The following is a 21265-nucleotide window of genomic DNA, read 5'->3' as shown; positions in this document are numbered from 1 at the left end:
TGAGATGATGAGATAAAGCACTGAAACAAGTTTTTCAGGGTCAAGTTTATATGGTGTTTTTTTCCAAACTATAACTGGTTCTTCGCACCTGTTGATTCTAACCTGCTGCTTAGAGCACTGCTGTGGAGGGGAGGTTGCCTGAGATGATGCCATTTCTTCCCCTCCATGCTTATTCCGACAAGGAAAGTGCACGTGCAGTCAGGCATGTGGGTTGTGGATCAGTCCACAGAGGAATCTGCACTGGATTGCCCCAGATTGTGCTGCCGATGCACACAAATGAAGTGAGGTGCTGAGCTGGCAGCTGCTTTCTGTCCTGCAGTGCCATTCCACAGGGTGCTGGGGTGGTGGTCACCCAACTTCCTGCCCCTTCCCAGTGATCCTTTGGGCATCTCAGCTCCTGTTGTGAGGGTGAAAGCTGCCTGGCACTTCAGCACTGCCACTGCACGTCCTGTCTCTGTGGCTGAGACCAGACCCCAGGGCTCGGGGCAGCCCCAACCACTCGATAGCACGCAGTGAAGTTCCAGTGTGTTGCTCCAGCACCACAGTGGCAGGAAAACCTCTCCATCCACCCCTTCTCCCAACAAATGTGCCACTCAGGCACTTTTCTCAAGGTGCTGGCAAGCTGTGGAGGCCTCATCATGCCTTGGATGGTACATTACTAATACTGCAAGTAAACACAGTGTGCTGTAAATCAATTTGAGACTGCAGTGCGCCAACACTCTTCTCGGAGGAGCAGGGCTGTTACTCATCAGGGAGACTCCGCAGCCTGATCCGGAGCGTGATCCAGAGCGTGTCCTTGACTGACGTTCCCCAGGGCTCAGGGAGGACCATGTCGGTGCCACCTCATGCTCCTGAGTGCCTGGTGCCAACACTGCCGTTGTGCCAAACTCAGCAGAGTTCAGGATGACATTGCAGGGGTGGAGCTGGGAACAGTGGGATGGGGATGTTCCAGTTGGGTGTCCCTTGCCCAGGGTGACACCAGCCCTGAGGGAATGTGGCTGCCTGAAGCCACACACAGCCCCTGGCACTGCTGCTCCTCAGGCAGGCGTGAGGGGTCAGCGTGAGGGATCACTGTGGGGGTCAGTGTGAGGGTTGCTGTGAAGGGTCAGCGTGAGGGGTGGCTGTGAGGGTTGGTGTGAGGGGTCGCTGTGGGGGTCAGTGTGAGGGTCAGGTCTGTGTGAGGGTCAGTGTGAGGGGTCTGTGTGAGGGGTCAGTGTGAGGGTCAGTGTGAGGGATCTGTGTGAGGGTCGCTGTGAGGGTCGGTATGAGGGGCGGCTGTGAGGGTTGGTGTGAGTGGTCGCTGTGGGGGTCGGTGTGAGGGGTCAATGTGAGGGGCAGATTTGAGGGATCTGTGTGAGGGTCTCTGTGAGGGGCCGCTATGAGGGATCTGTGTGAGGGGCCGCTATGAGGGGTCTCTGTGAAGGGTCGGTAACGGGGGTCGCTATGAGGGGCAGGAGCGGCACCCCCACACCAATCGTGTCCCTCACCGCGCTCCGTCCCCCCTCCCATCCCCGCTCGCCCCCCCCCCGCCCCGGCCCGCGGCCCCAGGCCCCTCTTCCGGCTTCCGGTGCCGGCGCTATAAGAGCCGCTTCCGCCTCGGGCCCGTGCCGGAGCGCGCGCCGCCGGTGCCGCCATGAACGCCCGCGCGTGAGCGGGGGGAGGGAGCCGGGGTCTCTCTCGCGACTGCTGGGGGGCAAAGGGGGTGCACGGCGGTACCTCAGCCATGGCGGGGGCTTAATGGGGTGAGGGGTGTTGGCGGAGGGGGGGGCAGCCGTTACCGGGGCTACGCGCGGGGGAGCCCTGTCCGTGATGGGGGGGGAGACTCACCGTTACCTCGGGGTGGGGAAGGACGATTACCGGCCCTTAGCGAGGCTACGGGCGGGGGATCCAGTCCGTGGGGTGGGGGACTGGCCGTGCCCTCAGCGGTGGGTCTGGGGGGTTACCCGGGCAGTGGTGGAGAGGGAGGGGGAAGCGTTACCGGGGCTGTGGGTGAGGGGGGCCGGGAGACCCTGCGATGGGCCGGGGAGGGGGAGGGGGTTCCTCGGGGGGCGTTGGTGGTGCGGGGCTGGCCGCGACCGTGTCCCCGTGTCCCCTCGGCAGGGCTGAGCACGGAGAAGGCCGTCGCCTTCAGCCGGCGGCTGCGGGCCGAGCCGCAGTTCCTGCTGGCCCAGAACGTGGCGACATGCAACGACCCGCTGGAGGTGTGCCTGCAGCGCCAGGTGGTGCAGGACACCGTGCAGGTGTTCCAGCACGCCGTGCCCGCCGAGGGCAAGCCCGTCACCAACCAGAAGAACTCCGGTGAGAGGGGGTTGGGCCGGGGGTGGTGTTTGGGGATTGACTGGTAACACTGACTGTGCTTCTGGAAGCCCTTTGTCCGGGCTCCGGAGCAAAGTTGAATCCCTGCAGCATCTCCTGAGTTAATAACAGACTTCAGGCTTGCGGCGTTTCCCTCTCTTTCCTCCTGTAACTGAGACCGGTGCTCGCAGTGGAAGATTTCAGAAGTCCTTCAGAGCTTTTTGGTGTGGTACAGCCCTGGCCAAAGGCTGGAGGCAGAACTGTGTCATGAATCTGGTGGTAAAAGGAATTGTTGTGCAGCTCTTGAGTGCAGGCGTTCCACTTTAATCCTTGTTCCTTTGATCTCTCAGGGAGATGCTGGATCTTTTCCTGTCTCAACGCGATGCGTCTTCCTTTCATGAAGAAATACAACATTGAAGAGTTTGAGTTCAGCCAGTCCTATCTCTTTTTCTGGGATAAGGTACAGTCGTGTGGGTTGTGCTAGGGTGGCTTATGCAATCAGGTGTTAGTGTTGGGACAGGTCTTCTTTTAGGCTGGGTTGTTTTAACAATACATCTGGAAAACACACATGGGAAGAAACTTCAAAAGTTCTTTTAAAAATGCATTTTAAATGCAGGTCGAGCAAAGTGTGACTTTCAGCTTGAGAAGAAAGTTGTCAACATGTTGATGTTTTGGAATAGTAAAAGTCTTTTTTTCAAGTGTTACTTGACACTTCAGGAGTTACTTGATATTTCATAAGTTACTTGTTGGAGGCTCAGGGGAAATGTGATTGTCACTCATGCTTGTCACCTGCTGTGTGTCTGCTCATCCCCCTAAGGGAAATCAAGCGAATCTAGTGCTAGTTTGGGCCAGGCTTCATTGCATAACTTCTGCTTCACATTTCCTGTTCCCCTACCCTCAAGCTCTGAGCTAACTCACTCCTAAATGTTTGCTCTGTAACAAAGAGGTAGCCCCTGGAATGCTAGAGGGGGAAAATAAGGATTTCAGTGGATGAGCAGGAAGTAGCTTCATCTATTTTGTACTTCCAAACAACTTGAATGTTCAGCAATTAATTATATGTCAGACTTAAAAGGTTTTTTTTCCCTGTGTGTTTCAGGTGGAGCGTTGTTACTACTTTTTAAATGCTTTTGTGGAAACAGCCCAGAAAAAGGAGCCGGTGGAAGGAAGACTGGTCCAGTTCCTGCTGTCCAACCCCACCAATGATGGAGGACAGTGGGATATGCTGGTTAACATTATTGGTAAGAGAATTGGTCATTAGGAGCCCTTCCTGAAATTGCAGACTGGTTTGAGGTGGGGAATGGAACAGAAGAAGAAACTGAGTTTGGGACCTGGGAATTTGCCAAGGAACACAATGCCATTAACCACTACCTTTCCTAACCAAGGACCTTTTTCATGCTGGGCTTAAATTCTCTTGCATTGCTTTAGCATATTACTGCTGATGATAAGAGCTCAGAAAATTAACAGAAATAATCAGATATCCCAGATTTCCCATTTAGTAAAAAGGTTCAATCCCTTTTTACTCCAGTTGTCAGCTCAACATTACTTATTTATATCCACGTGTACAGTTTTTAGGGCACAAGGTAAGGAAAAAACGTGGCTACACTTGGGTGTGTCTACCAGGCAGGAGCAAAACTACTTGGAGTTGCAACCTGAAGTTGGTACAAAGACCAGTGAGAGGGAATTGATGTGGAATGTGGCAGTGCTGGTCTTACAAAGATCCAGCATAAACGGGATCCTACGCTGATGGAGAGACTTAATTACACCAGCACTTGCTTTCATTTGTGTTGTGAAACAATGTGATACCTTTTGTAAATCAACAAGCCAATAACAGAGATTTAGAATCACAAAAGGAATTTGTTTCTTTGAGGCCTGGAGGTTCCTTTTTCCCCCTCACTCATTTGTTATTAATACTTAATCAGGGCAAAGAAGATTTCTGCTGCTGCAGTTACATCCAGAGCCTTGCATGGTGTGATCTGTTATTGGTACCACAACGTAGGAAACAACTGAGCTGCTGCTGATATTTTATAAGTATTGAGGAGGAAAGGAGACCAGGAAGTTAGTCAGTTAACTGTAGGTAAACTACGTAGTGATTCATATGAAGCCAAATCTTTAGAAGGTATTTCAGGAGCTTAATTTTAAAGTAATCAAGTTGATTTTCTTTTTCCTGGTGAAAAAAGCACTAATTAGTTTAGAACTTTTAAGTGTTGAGTTAAATGATACTGAGCAGTTCAGGGATTCCACATTCTGGGACCCCTGTGGAACGTGGTTCAGAGGTGAAGATACAGTCACAAATTAAAATGTAAACTTGGAGTACTTTTAACTTTTTAAGTAAAAGACTTTCCCTTATAATCTCTGCACAAATCCAAACTCTCTTTAGCTTTTACATGGGTACAAGCAAAGTATGAGCATCTGTTGTGTGGAAAAGCCAGTTGTTAACCTGTAGTTTTATGTCTTTTAGAAAAGTACGGTGTTGTCCCCAAGAAATACTTCCCAGAGTCTCACACCACGGAGGCTACTAGGAGGATGAATGAGATCTTGAATCATAAGGTAAAAATTGATTTAGATGATATAATGACTGTCAGATTTGATAAAAAAGATGAAAAAATGTATTTTCAAAACAGTGAGTCTTAAAAATCAGCTTTCACTCTAGAAGTGCCCAGCTTGGTCTGAAGGAAGGTGTTAACTGACTCCCTGAACTACAGAAATTAATTAACCTGGGAAGGTGCTAGATAGCTAGATAAGAAGGGTAATTAAAATATTTTTTTTTTACAATGGGATTTGATAACTTTTTTTCCAGTTCATATGCTATGTGCTCAGGGAAAACTGCCTGCTGAAATCCACATAAAAAATGCAAAGTATGTGCTGAAATGAGCTTAGTATGTCATTAATGTTATTCTAGTCTTGAGCACAGCAAAGCAACTGGTCCTGAGGGAGCCCCACTCACTGTTCCCAGCCTTATGGATGGTGACAGTAATGGGAAGTGTGTGCTGCTCTTGCTGCAGTTGTGCATGCAGTGGGGAAATGCTGCTTGCTTTTTATCAACCAGGAGATCAATTATGCATTAGAATTGCAAAATAAATGTTACAGTATGAAGACAGTGTGTTCTGTGAGTCACAGAGGTGCTGATGTTGTGTGGATGTTGTACCATCAGTCATGGAACTGAGAGAAATCAAGCTTTAAGAGCTTAATGGCTGCAAGCCTCACATCAGTGGTTGGAAAACTGTAATTGAATTGTGACTATTTGTTAATCTTTCATTATATTTTGCTGATATTTTAAAGCATTCAATTATCTTGTTATTTTTTAGTGAATCAATCTCAAACTAAGCCTTCTGAAGGGTGTTTTCTTTTCATTTTGAAAACATGCTGTGAAGAGTAAAACAGGTGCTTGAAACAACCAGATGGGAAGTCCTGGAACTGTTTAGGTGGCACCTTTCATACCCTTCTAATCAAACGACTTTCTTTTCAAACAGATGAGGGAATATTGTTTGCGGTTAAGAAACATGGTGGAAAGTGGAGGAAGCAAAGGAGAACTTTGTGCTGCCATGGACATGATGATAGAAGAGGTAAATAAACTTGTAGAAGGGGTAAATAAATAAAAAGACACAGATCTCTTTGGAACACAGGGCCAGAGTGGAAGGGGTTTCTTCCTTTTGTTCAGCCAAAACAAGTGCCTTTTTTTGCCCAACTAGAAGTGTGGTTGGAGCTATTCAAGTGAATTTGTTTTGCAGTGGCTTTGTTGCTCACCTCATTCTGAGATTTTTCTCATACTTCCAGACAAAGATCTTGAATCTATAGATTTCAGGATGATGACACTTTACAGACATCTGCCCCTTGCTGCAGGAAAACAGGATTTTGTCTTAAGAGGTCAAAATAGTGGCCTGTCAGGCTCTTATAAAGAGCAGAAAAGAGGTTGAAAATCACGTTCTGATGGCTTTGAATGCAAATCTTGCAGCACGAGTGTTGTGCAAAGATTCCCCACAAGAGAGCAGAAAAGAACCACAGAAGGGAGGTCTCTGCACAGGGCTGAGTCCAGCCGTGGGCTGATCCTGGGGGGCAGCAGAGGAAGGAATCACAGCCTCTGTTTCTGGCTGTGAATTAACTCGACCTGCAAGTGCAGTGTCTGCAGTGCCTGAACTTCCATCTGCTCACACAGAACAGGAGTGTCATTTTTCTCATTCTGTACTACTCATACTTGGGTCTTAAACTGCCAAAAATAACTTTAGAAGTTGAGGCTGCTTTAGTTTGACCTAGTCCATGCACTTTAAAAAAAGTACATATTTCATTTATTTCTCAAACATACAGTGCCAAGTGGTTTAATGTTTGTTTTTAGATGAATCACTAAATCAAATGTTTTGGTGTTGTGTGTTAGTTTTTCTGCAATCCAGTCAACATCAGTATTAGTCAGAACCTACCTCAGGCTATTTCTGTGAAGTTTTAGGCAGTTCCACTAATATGCAAGTATTGATTAATGTGCTGGTTTGAGTTTTCAAATTTCATCTTTGCACTTCATGTAAAAACCTGTAGCTTCTTTTTATCTAATTTTAAGGTTAGAATAAAAGAAAACTGATTCATGTTCCCTGGATTTCACCTAAACTGTTGTGAAATGCATTTGTGCCTTAAGATGAACAGAATTCTGTGCTTTGAGCTGACCCCAGCATGTTGCCAGTCAGCTCTTAGCTGAAAGGTGAATTAATGTAACTTGCATTCATGTGAGTGTCCAAAAGCCCTTGGAGGATTTTACAGCAGACATCAAAAGCTTCCTGGAGATGGTCATTTTTAGGGCAGGGACACTGCAAAATGTCTCTTTTGTTTAGAGCTTCTTGCCCTCTGACAAGGGGTCCTGGAGCTGACCTTAAAGGGTTATTAACTGATTGCAGTTTGTCTGCTCTGTAAATGCTTAATCCTCTGATGTTAGCACAGCATTTTTTCCTGCAGTAGTAACAGTGGTTTGCATGTGTTTATATGTATGTAGGTGGTGTTGCCTCTGGTTTTTTTTTTTGTGGCAAAGCAGATCTTGGTTTTCTTCTGTGTGGTTTTATTTGCATAGCAAATCTCATTTTGCTTCTGCTGGGAGCAGCACTCAAGCTGAAATGGGGGAGTTATACTGGAACACACAATTAAATATTCACTCCAGAACTGTATAAACATTCTCTTATCAAACCAGTGCACAGCAGGTCGGAAGTTGAAATCAGTGCAGTTCATGCAACTGAATTTTTCTCCTTTGCTGTTCTCCTTTGTAGAGACTCTTCCTTATCAGGAGTGTCCTTTTCCCCTCCTTACTCATTTTGGGTTTTACCACAAGCCCCTATATCTTTGCCTTATCTTGGTTCTAGTTGTCACTGGGTTGATATAAGTCACCTTTTAATTAAAATATGCTTATTTTATTTATTGATGGAGGAAGCTGGTGAGATACAAAGAGATGGCCTGTGTTGGGTGTGGTGGCAAAACAATTGAGGGAGGCCATTCCCAGGCTGCACTGCCTCTGTTCCCTGGAGACTTCTGTCTCCATCACCTTCCTTCCTCTGCCTGGAGCCCATGTGATTGCAGCTCTCCTTTTAGGCATTTTTCTTGCTTATTTTGTTGCCACAGCCTCATCTCTCAACACTTGTGGTTATCTGAGGTCATGTGGGTGTAGCCACAGCAAATGGTACCTTTCGTGCAGTATGTGCAAAATTAAATATTTATGGTAGTTCAGGGATTTACACTTGCTCTTTAACATATTTATTGAGAAATAAACGTGTGAGTTCCTACAGTAAAAACCTCATGCCCACACCCTTGTTTCAACCTGTAATTAATCTTTTTGCTTGTTTTCTTAAATTGCTTGGAGCAAGGACACCTTTATTTGTATTTTGTGCACAGCCAGGTCTGTGTTACTTAACATGAACAGTGCATTCCTTTTGCTGTCAGCACAAAGGCAGTTCTTATAGAGCCTTAGGATCCATATAAATCAGCTCTACCAGCTCCAGGAAGAGTAAGTCAGCTTTGGGAAAGGTCAGAAGAGGGGAAAGTGTGAGGACTGCCAGCCTGGGAAAGCTGGCACAGACCACAGGAGCTGGATCCCAGTGGAGAAGGTGCAGTTGAGATTTGACTCCCCCTCCTCTTGTTTTAAATAACCTGTTGGTTCCTTGCAAGGAAGAGACTTACCTTGTACTCAAGACATGGACAGAGCTGAAGACCAGTGTCAGCTGAAGTAAAACAGATTCAAACCTGTTTAACTATGATTAAATTCTCTGTCTCCAGAGTACCTGTGGCAGGTCCTGCTCAGTGTCCCTAAAGACACTCATCTGGTTACACTGCCAGTGTCAGCACGTTCCCTGATAAGCCCTGTGAGAAAGTACAGTAGTGGTTCTGAAGTGCAGTTTCATGTTCTGATTTATAAGGGGGCTGACTTGAAATCTGGTCAACTTTTTGTGTTAAAAATCCAAAGAAAGCTGCCAGCTGTAAAGGATGTCACAGGCAGCAGGCAGGGATCTGGAATTAAATTGCATAACCTGCCAGCTCAGCCCTGAACAGAGATGTTGTTAAATGTTATTAAAACAGATGAGATTATTCTGGGCTTTTGAAAAGAAACAAAGGCCCATCTTTGAAATCCAAATGAACATTATGGTTAAAGAAAGGGATTAGTGCAGGGGAAACACTGGGATAAAATGCCCATGTTAGAAGGTCTGGTTTGTCCCTGCATGGGGCAAACACCTGGTGGAACAGGTGATGCAGAATGCTCAAGCCTTTCTAGAATCAATTTGGTAACGTTTCTCTTGCATTGGGGGAGTATCTTGTTGGAAGAACTTCAGAATTATTTAGGAAATGTTGGAATGAGACTGGGCAGTGTCCTGGCTTTTGCTTTTGGCTACTGCATTCCTTGAATAACCTGGAATTTGTAGGTTCAACCTTAAGCTTCTGTTTTGCCTGTGGTTTACTTGAGAACACGGAGTGTGAGAATGGAGAGAGATGCTGTTGATTTTCCTGTGGCCTTTCAGATTGGTTTTGAACTGCTGAAACACCCAGATTTCAAGGGATAAATGCAAATAATTCACGTGTGTGTTTATTCACATTATTCAAAGGTGACCGTTAAGATCCCATTTCTCCAGCTGGTTCTCACATGGGGAAATCCATCCTGCAGTGGCATTGCTGTGGTAGGAGAGGCAGACCTGCATGTTCCATCAGGCTCACAGCTGTTTGCTTCTCTGGGCAGGTGTTCAGAATAGTGAGTACTTGCCTGGGCAGCCCTCCGGAGACCTTCTGCTGGGAATTCCGGGATAAGGAGAAGAACTACCACAAGTATGGCCCCATGACACCAGTGCAGTTCTACAACGAGCATGTGAAGCCTTACTTCAACATGGAGGACAAGGTGGGGGATGCTGAAAGGCTTTCCAAGGCCTCTGTTTGCTGCTAAGCCATTTATTTCCCGCTGTTTCCAGTGTCTGTCTCCACTGTTTCCAGAGTCTGTCCCCCCTGTAACTGCAGCACATGGGGTGGGTTCTGCTCCCCCAAGGCAGAGGGCCCCTTGGGGGGGGTGTTTATTCTCCCTGTTGTGCTGTTTGTGCTCTGCCCTCCTATCATCTGTGATCTCACGTTGCAGCTCCACGATGATTTTGTAATGATTAAATATGCAGTGATCTCACCAGTCATAACAGGTCATAAGGCAGCCATTAGAGCAGGAATAACGTGCAGAGCTGCTCTGCCACAGTTAGGAGGTGAACTTGTAAAACAAAACAACAAACAAACCCATAAAAATGCTATTTCAGTTAAGTGGCTTGTTTGCTATGGGACAGGCAGGTATCTGGGACAAAAGCCATTCCCTGAAATCCTTCTAGATCCACTGCTCAGAGATTTCAGTTGCACCTCTTTATGACATCTTGGCTTTTGGCAGATTTGTCTAGTGAATGATCCTCGACCCCAGAATCCCTACAACAGGCTGTACACAGTGGAGTACCTGGGCAACATGGCTGGGGGCAGGAAAACACTCTACAACAACCAGCCCGTGGAGGTCCTGAAGAAATTGGCTGCAGCATCTATTAAGGATGGAGAGGTGGGTTTGGCTTCTCTTCATGGATGGCATAGTGCAGCCCATGCCATGGAAAACCCCTGGGATATGGCTCAGACACGACCCTTCCCTCTCTTTGCAGGCTGTGTGGTTTGGCTGTGACGTGGCAAAGCACTTCTATGGCAAGCTGGGAATCAATGACCTGAATATGTGAGTAGAGAATCAAACCAGGATGCCCTTTGGGATATTTGGTGAGGAAAGGAACAGTCCTTTGGCTGCTTAAGAAACTAATTTGTGCATACTTTGGATTATATACCCCAAAAGATTATATTTAAGTAATTCAGCAGCACAGAAATGTTTTCACTTGTTAGTTAAATCTGAATCCTTTAAAGATGCACTATGAGTAGTTGTTAAATATTCTCACTTATTTAAATTGTCTAATATCTGGTGAGAGAAACTCCTAAAGGGATCAGTTTTTGCATTTATTCTGACACTAAAATTAGTTGAACTCTGTTCAATGCCAGTCTGTGCACTGGCTCCTGGGACAGGGCAGTCTCCTAATTCCCTGATTTACCAGTCAGAGCTCTCCCTGCATCCTTTTTGATGGGGCTTATTTGGCTTTCTGATAGATTTAATCATGAGCTGGTGTTCGGTGTCTCCATCAAGAACATGAACAAAGCAGAGCGCCTGATCTTTGGAGAATCCCTGATGACCCATGCCATGGTCCTGACAGCTGTCACTGAGAAGGTAGAGTCTCCTTCCTGAACTTCTGAGGCTGGCAGGGATTTATTGGAATATCCTGGGTGCTTGTTTGTGTTCTGGGCTCAGTGTGTGAGTTGTTCTGCCACAAGGCCTGGTTGTTTGTTCTCCTTGTGTTTGTTTGTCTGAGTGCTCAGAACTATAAATATTTAAGAAGAAGGGAAGAATTTTAGACATGCCAAGGGGCTTGTTTCCTTTTGCCCACAGACTTTTATTGGAGAACCACTGCATGGTCAGTCCAGTCTGTTTTAGAGCATGAAGCTCCTGGTAAAATGCTGTAGGAGGCTCTGTAACAGTGTTAAAACCTCCTGCAGCTCCCTGGCTTGGGATCTCTCTGACCTCTAATTAGAGGAGGAAAACAGTGTCCAAAATAGCTCTGTGGCTGAGATGAATCCACAACTAAATCAGCTCCTGGCAGTATAACAAAGCACATAATGCAGTAAAAAGAACCATGTAAAAACTTACAACTCAGGGTTATCTGCAATGTTGATGTTTCCATTTATTTCCAGAAGTTGTCTTTAATAAAGTTTCTTTGAAGTGATCTCTTCCTGTCCAACATGACCTTGGCTTGAGAAATAACAGCTTGCACAGCACAGAACAAGTTTGCTTGAGCTCTGGAGTTTGGGGACTCGAGATGGGACTGCTGAGTCATAATAATTTTTCCAAGTTACTTTTTACAACTCGATATAACTTTTCCTGTTTTCTGCACTCTGAGCTCTAAACACTTCCATTGAAAACTTATTTTTCTGTTCATCACTGAAGCCTGTACTTGCACTGATGGTGTGAGTGACTGGCAGCTCCAGTCTATGGTCTGTATTTTTAAATTAATTTTTGCATACTTAAATACAGTTGCATAAGATGTGACTAAATGTGACCTGAATTCTTTAACAAAGGGAGTAGAAGATCAGTAGATGACGGATGGTGTGTCTGAAATCAAAAGATGATTTAAAAGAAGTTATCCTACAACAAGTTCAGAATTCAGAAGCTTTTACACTTTCAAAATGGGCAGAGTTTTTTCTACTTCTTGTTTGTAAATGTCTTAACACTAAACATTTACTTAAGCTAAAGGAGCTTTGATAAACTGAGTTGAAAATGTAATACTTTTACAACATCAAAAATTGATTTGGATTAAATGCACCTTTTGGTTAAAAACTTACTGTACATGAACATGCTCATCCCAGTTCCTGTCTGGGAGCTCTCAAGTGTCTCACCTTAAGGACTGTCCTATATTTTTGAGTGAGAACAGAAGCACTGCAACAATATTCCATTGAATGTTAAAAATGGATTTGTGAGGTGTTTTTTTCAGGTTACTTTTTTATATTAAAAGATTTTAGTAGCAATGCAGCAGACTTGGGGCTGTGTCCTTCAGCTGGATTCTTCAAGGGTTTGCACTTGCTCTTACTGATGCTGTTCTGAATTATGGGAGTTGCTCTGTTGTCCTTGTTCTTTTCCTCTGATTCCCAGTTCAGGCAAGTTGTGCATCCTGCATTTCAGAAGACCCCATGCCCTGATGGGGGATAGGGATAGCTGCTTAAATTCTGTGAGTCACTTAAGGCCAAATTTGAATTTAGTTAAATTCAAGTGTTGTTCTGGTAAAAATATGTATTTATTGCAGGCTCTCTTCCTGACCACATTTCCTCAGATTTTATGCAAGTGGGTAGACAGGTATTTTAGCAAGTTACATTTCTCCAACTGTTGTTAGCATTGTGTGGAACTCTGTGGTGCCTGCAGACTGTTGGGAGGAGAGCTCTGTGGTTGCTGGTGCTGGATTTGGACATGGAGGGGATTGGCTGCTCCTCCCTGGCCTGTCCTGCACTTACTGAATGCCATTGACTTGTTTTGTCACAGGATGGGCAAGAAGATGCATTTGAGAAATGGAGAGTGGAAAACTCCTGGGGTGAAGACCGTGGCAATAAAGGTAATTTATGGTCATGGGAACAGAGGGCTGAACATAGTGTTTGGAAATAAGGACTGGTTTGTGTGTGGAAGGCATGGGAAGATACTTTATCTAAAGCTCATATTTTATCAAGGTTTAAATCCTTCATTATCACTTTCTTAAAGTTGTTTAGTTTATTGCTGTGAGGCTGCTGATTTTCTTAAGCCTTGACACCAATCTGCTGTTGACCACAAAGTAAATTCCCAGCCATAATAAATTCCCCTTATCCCTTCCTAAAATCCCCAGCAGCTCTGTCACACTGGTCAGAACCTTGGCTATTTGTTGCTCAGTCCTTTGCTGCAGAACACTAATGTGAAAAATCTGGTAGCATTAGTCCAAAACTGTGATGGTACCTCTCTTGTGAGATACCAGGAATTCCTGTGGATGTGTAATGGATCTGTTCATAAGGGGACAGTAGATAAATGCTTGGCAGTATCAATAAGACAGGATCACTTCCAAGGACTGCATTGTATAGGAATGCTTTTTCCTTCAGGTATGGAAGCAGAAATAAAAAGAGTTCACTGCAACACTTCTAAATGTACTAAAGCTTTTGGTAGCAGAGCTGAGCTCGAGTCTGTCACTACAGCTGTCCCCTCTGTGGGATCTCATGCTGCCTGTAGCTGGTGTTACTGAATAACCTTCCTGAGCCATGTGTGACACTGAAGTGGTTTGTGTTTTCTTTTAAAGCACTGTTTATCAATCTGCAAGATTTTGCTTACTGATTTTGTAAACAAGGAAACGAGGGCATGGCTGGTCCCAGCTTGTGCTGTGAACAGCTGCAGTGCAAACTGTTCTAGCTCCAACAGCTGGCTGTGGAAAAAACAATGAAAAAATGATAGTTCTGGCTGCCTTTTGGAAGCTGTACCAAAGACAGGGTGTGCAGCACCCCTGCAGTGTTGCTCTCTGGTGTGACAGGCACTGGGGGCACAACATCGAGTCCTTACGGGGATGTTCTGCACGGACTCGTGCTCCTGTCCCGGCCTGCCCTGGTGCTCCTTTGGAAAGGCACTGGCACGTGGCAGCAGCGTGGACACAACCCTGAGTCACAGCTCAGCAGTGGTTTAGGAAATTGCTTCCAGTTGCTTCCATGCTCATGGAAAATGGGAATGACTTGAAGATGTTTCTCTGCTGGGCTGGGGGGTCAGCTCTGACCTCCCAGGCCCTCGGTGAGTGGGGCTGGTGGTGTGAGAGCCATCCCTGCTTTGCCCTGCCAAGGTCACTCAGCTTTTCCTAATGCAGGGGAGGGAAAGCCCGTGGGTTTTGTCATCTCCTCTGTGGGACAGGTCAGATGTGGGCTCAGCTGTGGCACAGCCTCCCTGCTGGGTGTGCCAGGCTGGACAGTGTCCCAGGGCACAACAGTCACTGCTGACCACATTTTTCTGCTGCACATTAATCCCAAATGTTGTGCTTGTAAGATTTGGTATGGCAGAACTTTCCCAGGACGTCTTAGATTTTCTTCTGGGAATAGACTATTTCTGGAGAACTGTTTTAGGATGTGGTCTTACTCATAAGCTTTTGATAACATGAACAACTAACTAAAACATAGAATATTCTTGGAAAAGTGTCTTAATTTATGTTGTGGCCTGTTGGTCTTGCAGTAGTGTCTGTTCTGAGTTAGTTGTATCCACTCACAGCAAAGTATCCCAATAAAAATCTTCAGTCTTGACAAAACAGTGGAACTGTTGACGTTCAGCCTTCAGGGCTCATCCATGTGACAGTAGTAAAATGTACTTTGGGATGTTGGATTAAGCAAAAAAAGCCAAATCTGTACTGAAGGAACATCAAAACTTTTTATTGTCTCCAAGTAAAACTATTTTGTTGAGCACTTCTGTGCATAATAGAGAATGTAAAATATAAAAATGTGCTGGGGTTGTCAAACACTTTGCTTTGGGACACTCCAGATGCTTGGTTTGTGATGTCAGATGCTGCTGGTGTGAGAGGAATGCTTCCAGGAAGGAAGGGCCTTACTCAGCTGCCTTACAGCACCAGTGGACTTGGGTTAGTTCTGCAAACACTGAAGTTAAAAGGTGTCTGTCAGCAATTTGTGTGGGTTGTATATGCTCCTTGGCCAGTTGTTCTTTATTAGAACTGGATGAAGACTGGGTTCAATTTCAGAAAATTGGCTGTTATTCCCAAATCACAGGGCAATAACTGAACCCTGACACTGCTACAAGTGGTACCTGTTGAGCTGTGACTGAGCAGTGGCATTTCTGGGCTGGAGCAGCCAAATACACTGATTTATTTTTTTTCAAGAATGAGCTCTTCGAGAGCTGTTTAAGAGGAACTACTTGTCCTTTGAAGTAAAATAGGACCCCAAAGTGACCTGAATAAACCCTCTCCAGCCTTGTCCACATCCCATCTGTGTGGACTTTGCAGGGTGAGTCACTGTCCCTTATCTGCTTTGTACTGGTGGAGACCACGATCTCTGGAAAGTCTTGCTCGCTGTCTATACCCTTGTTTTGCTTAGGGAGTTGCCTGGAAAAGTGCCTTGACAGAAAATCCCATCAGAACTAGGAAGCTTGGCTCTATCTCAGACTGTTCTCTCAGGGAGGTGAATCCCTGAATTGATTTTCTTGGGTATGACCACCCAACCTGCAGTGGAACTAAGGGCAGTTGGACATATCCCTCAGGGCCCCTTCTCAAACACCAGAAGAGGTGACTTAAAGTCATAGAATCATTTAGGTTGGAAAAAACCTTTCAAGGGCAAACAGAGTCCAACTGTTAACCCAGCACTGCAAAGCCCACACTGAGCCATGTCCCCAAGTGCCACATCTACACATCATTCACATCCCTCCAGGGATAGTGACTCAACTTGACAGGGTTTCCTTCTTCCTGCCCTGACTTTTTTCACTCAGTGTCCATTAGCAGCTGGTGTGGGAGGGTGAGGACTCATAGTTTGAGCTCTCTTGCTGTGATAAGATAAAGAGTAAGATTTTTATCTTATCTGCCTTATCTGGGAAGCAGTGCTTGGGTAAGTCAAGCACAAGAATCCACATCAGCAAAGAGGCAGCCAAGGATGATGATAAACTTGGCACATCCCAGCTGGGTGTGGGGGACACCAGTGAGCCCCAACTCCCAGTATTTCTTGGACAGGGTGCTAAAGGGTCCAGCCTGCAACAAAACACCAGGGACTGGTCTTGGGTCACTAAACTCTGAGCAAACAAATGACTTTGTTGGGAGGGAAGAAAGTGTTTTTCCTTGTTGTCCCTCTTGCTTTGCTGCAAACACATTCTGAGGTGCCAGGTAACGTGTTTTCCCTGACTTGCCTGGGACAGGACTGGAAAAACTGTGACCCCTGGTTTGGGGATCAGAGTGTGGGCACATAACTGACTCCATCCCATGGAGTGGGCAGGACTGAAATCTTGTGGTAGTGCTTGTCCTGGAGAAAAGGAAGCCCTGGGAACAGCAGCCTAGCATTGCCTCTCCTGAATATTTAGTAGTTACATTTATATCTGTTGTAAAAGTGTTTCTTGGAATCCTCTCTGTTTTTCCTCAAGGAATGAACACAGCTGCTGACAAACATTGCTTGTTTTTTGAGGTAAAAAAGTCACTTCCCAGTCAAATGTTTCCTTTCTGGTTTATTGGCACTTCTTCAGCCATCCAGGCAAGTTTAATTATTCTGAGTACTCTTTTGTTCTGGAGACACAGGACATTATTACCTAACTTTGACCTCAGCTTATCCCATAGGATATCTTTTTTTAAAAGCAAGCAAGAGGGCAATACTAAATCACACTATCACATCCCTTGGGATAGGGGTCCATCTGCTTGTTTTGGCATGACAAGAACTTTCCTGTGATACATCTCCAGCTCCAAGTCAGCTCCCTTAGGACTTTTCATCTCTTGTCCTGGCTGTTGCTCACATGCTCTTCTGCACGAGGGCATTCCAAGGATGTAAGTGCAGCCATCCAGTGGCAGCACCTGCCTCCCCTCCTGCCCACAGTGCCCTGTGCCAGGCGCTGTCCCTTCGCTCTCCCTCGGGCACAGAGGGGCTTGTACCGAGTCCTTCGGGCACTTCCAGGGGCTTTATTTTCAGGTGGCTGCAGGAGGTGTCTCCTGTGGTTAATAAGTGGTTGTCATTGCTCTAAAAGCCACCTGACTTATTTGCATGTCCCGAGGTTCTGCTCGACGCTTCCTCCTCCTCAGACGCCGCGATCCCAATCGGCACCGTCGGCTCCGAGATACGGGGTGTCAGAGGCACAGTTCATTATCCTCTCAGGGTGCAATTACTTGTTGGCTCTTGGGAGTGAGAGGTTTTTGTGTGTCCCAAGAACTCATATCCTGAAGAGAGAATAATCAAGGCAGCTCCCTTTGGCAGTGTTTCCAAAATGGCTTCTAGCTGGGGTTACAATTGATAGGGGTTTTAATTTATAGGAGTTATCTGATCTCTTGCTTTAGAAACAAGATGGTGTAGATAGATGTGTTTATTGTCCACATTCTTTGGACGTTTTCTTGTTTCATTTGATTGTGTGATGATACTGTTTAAGGACACGAGGAACTTTATTACATAAAGCCTTCTCATCTGTCTGCTAAATGCTTCCTTTCTCCCAGCCACTCTCATTTTCAGCTCACCTGGAAGAGTTTGTTTCCAGTGGTGGCTCTGCTCAAACCTGTGATCCTCTAAATGTGACTTGCCCCACACCAGTTCAAAGGGTGTTCACTGAAATTCTCTGTAAGAATTATATTAAGGGGGAAAATTAAGATGTGGTTCAGCCTAAGTGTGATTTAGGTGGCTTTATGTTTGAGGAAAGCAGGCAGCTGCCTCTTACTGCAGGAACTAAACCAGCAAAGCTTTCTTAAACCAGAGCTGGTTTGGATATTCATTTGGAAAATTACCTTTTACACAAAATCCTGAACACTTCATAAGCCCGATACTCAATTTTGCATTCTGCCTTAAATGCCCTTTTTTTTTTTTAAGGCATTTTATTTCCCTTGAGTATTCTCAATGCCTGTTTTAACAGAGGAAACATAAATTATGGGTATTCTGGGACTTGTTTTTCCTAGTGGGCTTCTCGCTTGGCCTTTCAGGGCACACGAAGAACATCCTGTCAGTCTGTATGTTAAATTCCTTGTGGGTTTTCTTTGGTTTGGTTTGATTTGAGAGAGAAGCAGTGTGAGCAGGTCCTGTTTGATGCCCTGTTCCCAGGTGAGACTTGGCTGTGTGCTGTGATGGTCTGTTCTCACCCCCAGGTTACCTGATCATGACGGACGACTGGTTCTCCGAGTACGTGTACGAGGTGGTGGTGGACAAGAAGCACGTGCCAGAGGAAATCCTGGCAGTGATGCAGCAGGAGCCGATTGTCCTGCCAGCCTGGGACCCCATGGGGGCTTTAGCCAAGTGAACTCCAGAGCATTTGCCTCTCCATGGTCATCAGAAGTAGATGCAATAGAGAATTCCAGTGGTCGGAAGCCATAGCCAAATGATGACGTGACCAAGCGCTCGGCCTGGTCCGTATTCCTGAAATTAAGTTAAGGATCCTTGGGAAATAGCGCTTTACTGCCTTGGCTGATCAAAGCTCTCAGACTGGCTACTCCAAAACTCAAAAGGGAAAAGGAAAAAAACTCCTCATGAAAACACATGACAAGTGCTGTCAATGGCAGTTTGATTTTACCTTAAATTTTTGATGCAAATCAGAGTAGTAATGTAGTGGAATTATTTTGACCAGTGTTTTCCCTAGAAAAAATGGGCATGAAAGGCCCTTTAAAATTAATAGCTAGATGATAGAACAAACACATTGAGATACTTAATTAACTAATTATGCTCTGACTTGTTCCATAAAAGAATGCCCAAAAATATTTTATATATTTACATTTTTAGTTTTGCTGAAGTTTTGGAGGGGGACATATAAATTGAAACTGCTAAAAATTACCTTTAGAAAACTTTTCTCTTCCTGCAGAATTGGGGAGGGGGAACTGTTTCCTGGAGGTATCCAGTTTCACTTGTTTTTATTCTTCCATTATTGAGCTGGGACTGGATAACCCACCCCAAGGCCCAGTGCTGTGTCTGTGTGCACAGGAGCGCTATTTTTCACTTATATTAGCAAGAACAACCATAAATATGTTCACAGGTGGAGTTAGTGTCATGCTCAACAGAAAAACCAATGTTTTAATTGCTGCATTTTATTTGGTTGTTTTAAAAAACAAGATGGTGCTATGAAGCTTTTGAATAAACACTTTCTAAAGTGACTGGCACAGTTCTGGTTTCTTTATTTTTTTTTAAATGAGACACATGTAACTCATGAAATGAGAAGACATTAATGACCTGCAAATAATTCTAAGTGAGCCAAAATGTGAACATATCTCACATGCTACAGGCACTCAAATAGTTTGAGAGCAGGACTAATCCTGTGATTTAAATAGTCCAGAATGTCTGTGTGTCCCCTGCCAACCTCCCTGCTCTGCACTGGGTTTAGTCCAAGGCAAACGAGGGTAAGTAAGGATGAACCACCACCCTGGAACACGAGTGGGGTGGCACAGAGATGTTGTTCAAGTCAAGTGCAAGCTAAAAAAGGATGTTTGGTATGGCCATGGTGCTCTGCAGTGTGGTTTGACTTTTCTTCCATTTGGACAACAGAGGGAGGAAGTTATTAAATGATTCTGCAAGTGTATCTTGTGCTGGTTACACAAGTGTGTCTCCATGTACGTACATGTATCAGAAATCCCAAGCTGAATCCTGCCTGCTAAACTAAATCTTTGAGTCATCCAAAATGATTCAATCTGCTGGGATTGATGTTTTCTGGATTAACATTCTAACAGGAATGCTGTTTGGACAAGAGAATTTGGTGTGGAGCAGCAGCAAGAGGCTGTTGTTACTGTCCTTGAATTATGTGTTTTAAAGTCCATGCCCTTCACAGGATTGTCTGCAGAAGTAACAAAGCTGTGCTGGAGATATTGCTGAATACTGATTTGTCAAATAGATTTAATTATCAGGTGACTATCACATATTTTGTAACCATTTCTGATTTATACCCTTTGCTCATCAAAATGTGATCTCTGTCAAACCATGCAAACGTGAGTTGTTTAAGGAACAGTAGCCAGGAGTAACTGGGCAAGAACAAGAATGAACTCAGTTTGAGTGGGGTGGAAAGAAAAATATAAAAATGTCATGGTTGACCTCATAGTCTTGTAGAAAAAAATGTCACACTGGGGTGTATGAACAGAAATAAGCTGAAATATATGTCAAATTACCCAGGTTTGCTTAGGACTGTTGGGTGTGAGCTGAGGGCAGGATCTGGTTTAGGGCCCTGCAGCTCAGGGAAGATGAAAACTGAAAGGAGTGTAGAGAGGAGTGGTAAGAATGACCAGAGGATGTGAAATCATTACTAGCAGAAGGCTGAAAGAAACGTGTTTAGTCAGAGGGGGAGACATCATGTTCCATGAGTTCATAAGTGGATGCCTTTAAGAAGGGAATTTTGTTCCCACTGTTCATGATAAATTGATGAAAACATCAGAGGTTTCAACTGCAGCAAGATTTAGTGAGCTTAGGGAAAGCTTTCTGGTGACAAGAACTGGAGCAGATTGTCGAGGACGTGGTGCCTCCATTGTTACAGAACCATGGCAGGAATGGCCCTGGTGCAGCTGATCCCCCTTTGGGCGGGGGGATGGACCAGATCATCTTTTGGGGTCCCTCTTGGTGTTGGGGGTCTGATGCTCAGTCTCTACCTTGTGCTGTTTCTTGCATCAGGGCAAGTAAACAGTCTTGTACTTGCTGCTGAACCCTGGTGGCTTTGAAACAGAGCCAGGTCCCTTGGAAAGCTGTACTCTGCACGATATTTTGATTATGACTAATGCATGTGTTGTTTTGGGGGCTTTTTCCTCTTCCAAAAGGTCAGTAATTTTAGTCCTTCAAGATCTTTCTACTTATGACTTTAACACCAGTTCTTCAGTTTCCTCTATGCTATCTATGAGTGTGACAGCAGCCAAAGAGAATTAACTTTTTCTCTGGAGTTTAACTGACATTTTTGTTGCCCATGGCAACACTGATGAGGATTGAATTTGATAAATGAAAAACTGATTCCAGGCCAGCTTTTGCTAATTTAGGTATTTAAAAATATTGTTCAGCATGTGCTTATCTCCCCAGCTCTTGCCCAGCTATTTCCCTGTACAGCTTATACAATAGTATGTTGTTTCTCTCCCTTTCCTTCAAGTAAGCTCAGAAAATCCACGTGGCTGAAACACGTCACGGGAAATGAAGCCAATCTGGCAGCAACACTTTTGCCTCTATTTGCCCAGCAATTTTATAAGTTCTTTGCAGGGTGGAATTGGGAAAACTCACTGATGTGATCAGCAGCTGG

At 45.1% G+C, this 21265-nt stretch overlaps 1 protein-coding gene across 1 annotated transcript; it reads left to right on the top strand.

Annotated features, from left to right (window-relative positions):
- Window positions 1-1589: 1589 nt before the first annotated feature.
- BLMH (bleomycin hydrolase) lies at window positions 1590-19157 on the top strand. The gene is made up of 12 exons (XM_029961361.1): window positions 1590-1645; window positions 2100-2298; window positions 2646-2755; window positions 3392-3533; window positions 4754-4842; window positions 5766-5858; window positions 9488-9643; window positions 10166-10324; window positions 10422-10489; window positions 10909-11026; window positions 12887-12956; window positions 18162-19157. The coding sequence occupies exons 1-12, from the start codon at window positions 1634-1636 to the stop codon at window positions 18311-18313; spliced, it is 1368 nt and encodes a 455-aa protein (XP_029817221.1). The 5' UTR covers window positions 1590-1633; the 3' UTR covers window positions 18314-19157.
- Window positions 19158-21265: the final 2108 nt, after the last annotated feature.

The sequence above is a fragment of the Manacus vitellinus genome, unplaced genomic scaffold (assembly GCF_001715985.3).
Source record: "Manacus vitellinus isolate BGI_N305 unplaced genomic scaffold, ASM171598v3 scaffold_32_pilon, whole genome shotgun sequence".
In the NCBI taxonomy this organism is placed as follows: domain Eukaryota; kingdom Metazoa; phylum Chordata; class Aves; order Passeriformes; family Pipridae; genus Manacus; species Manacus vitellinus.
Note: the sequence above shows the minus strand (reverse complement) of the source record. Positions and strands in the feature narration are given on the sequence as shown.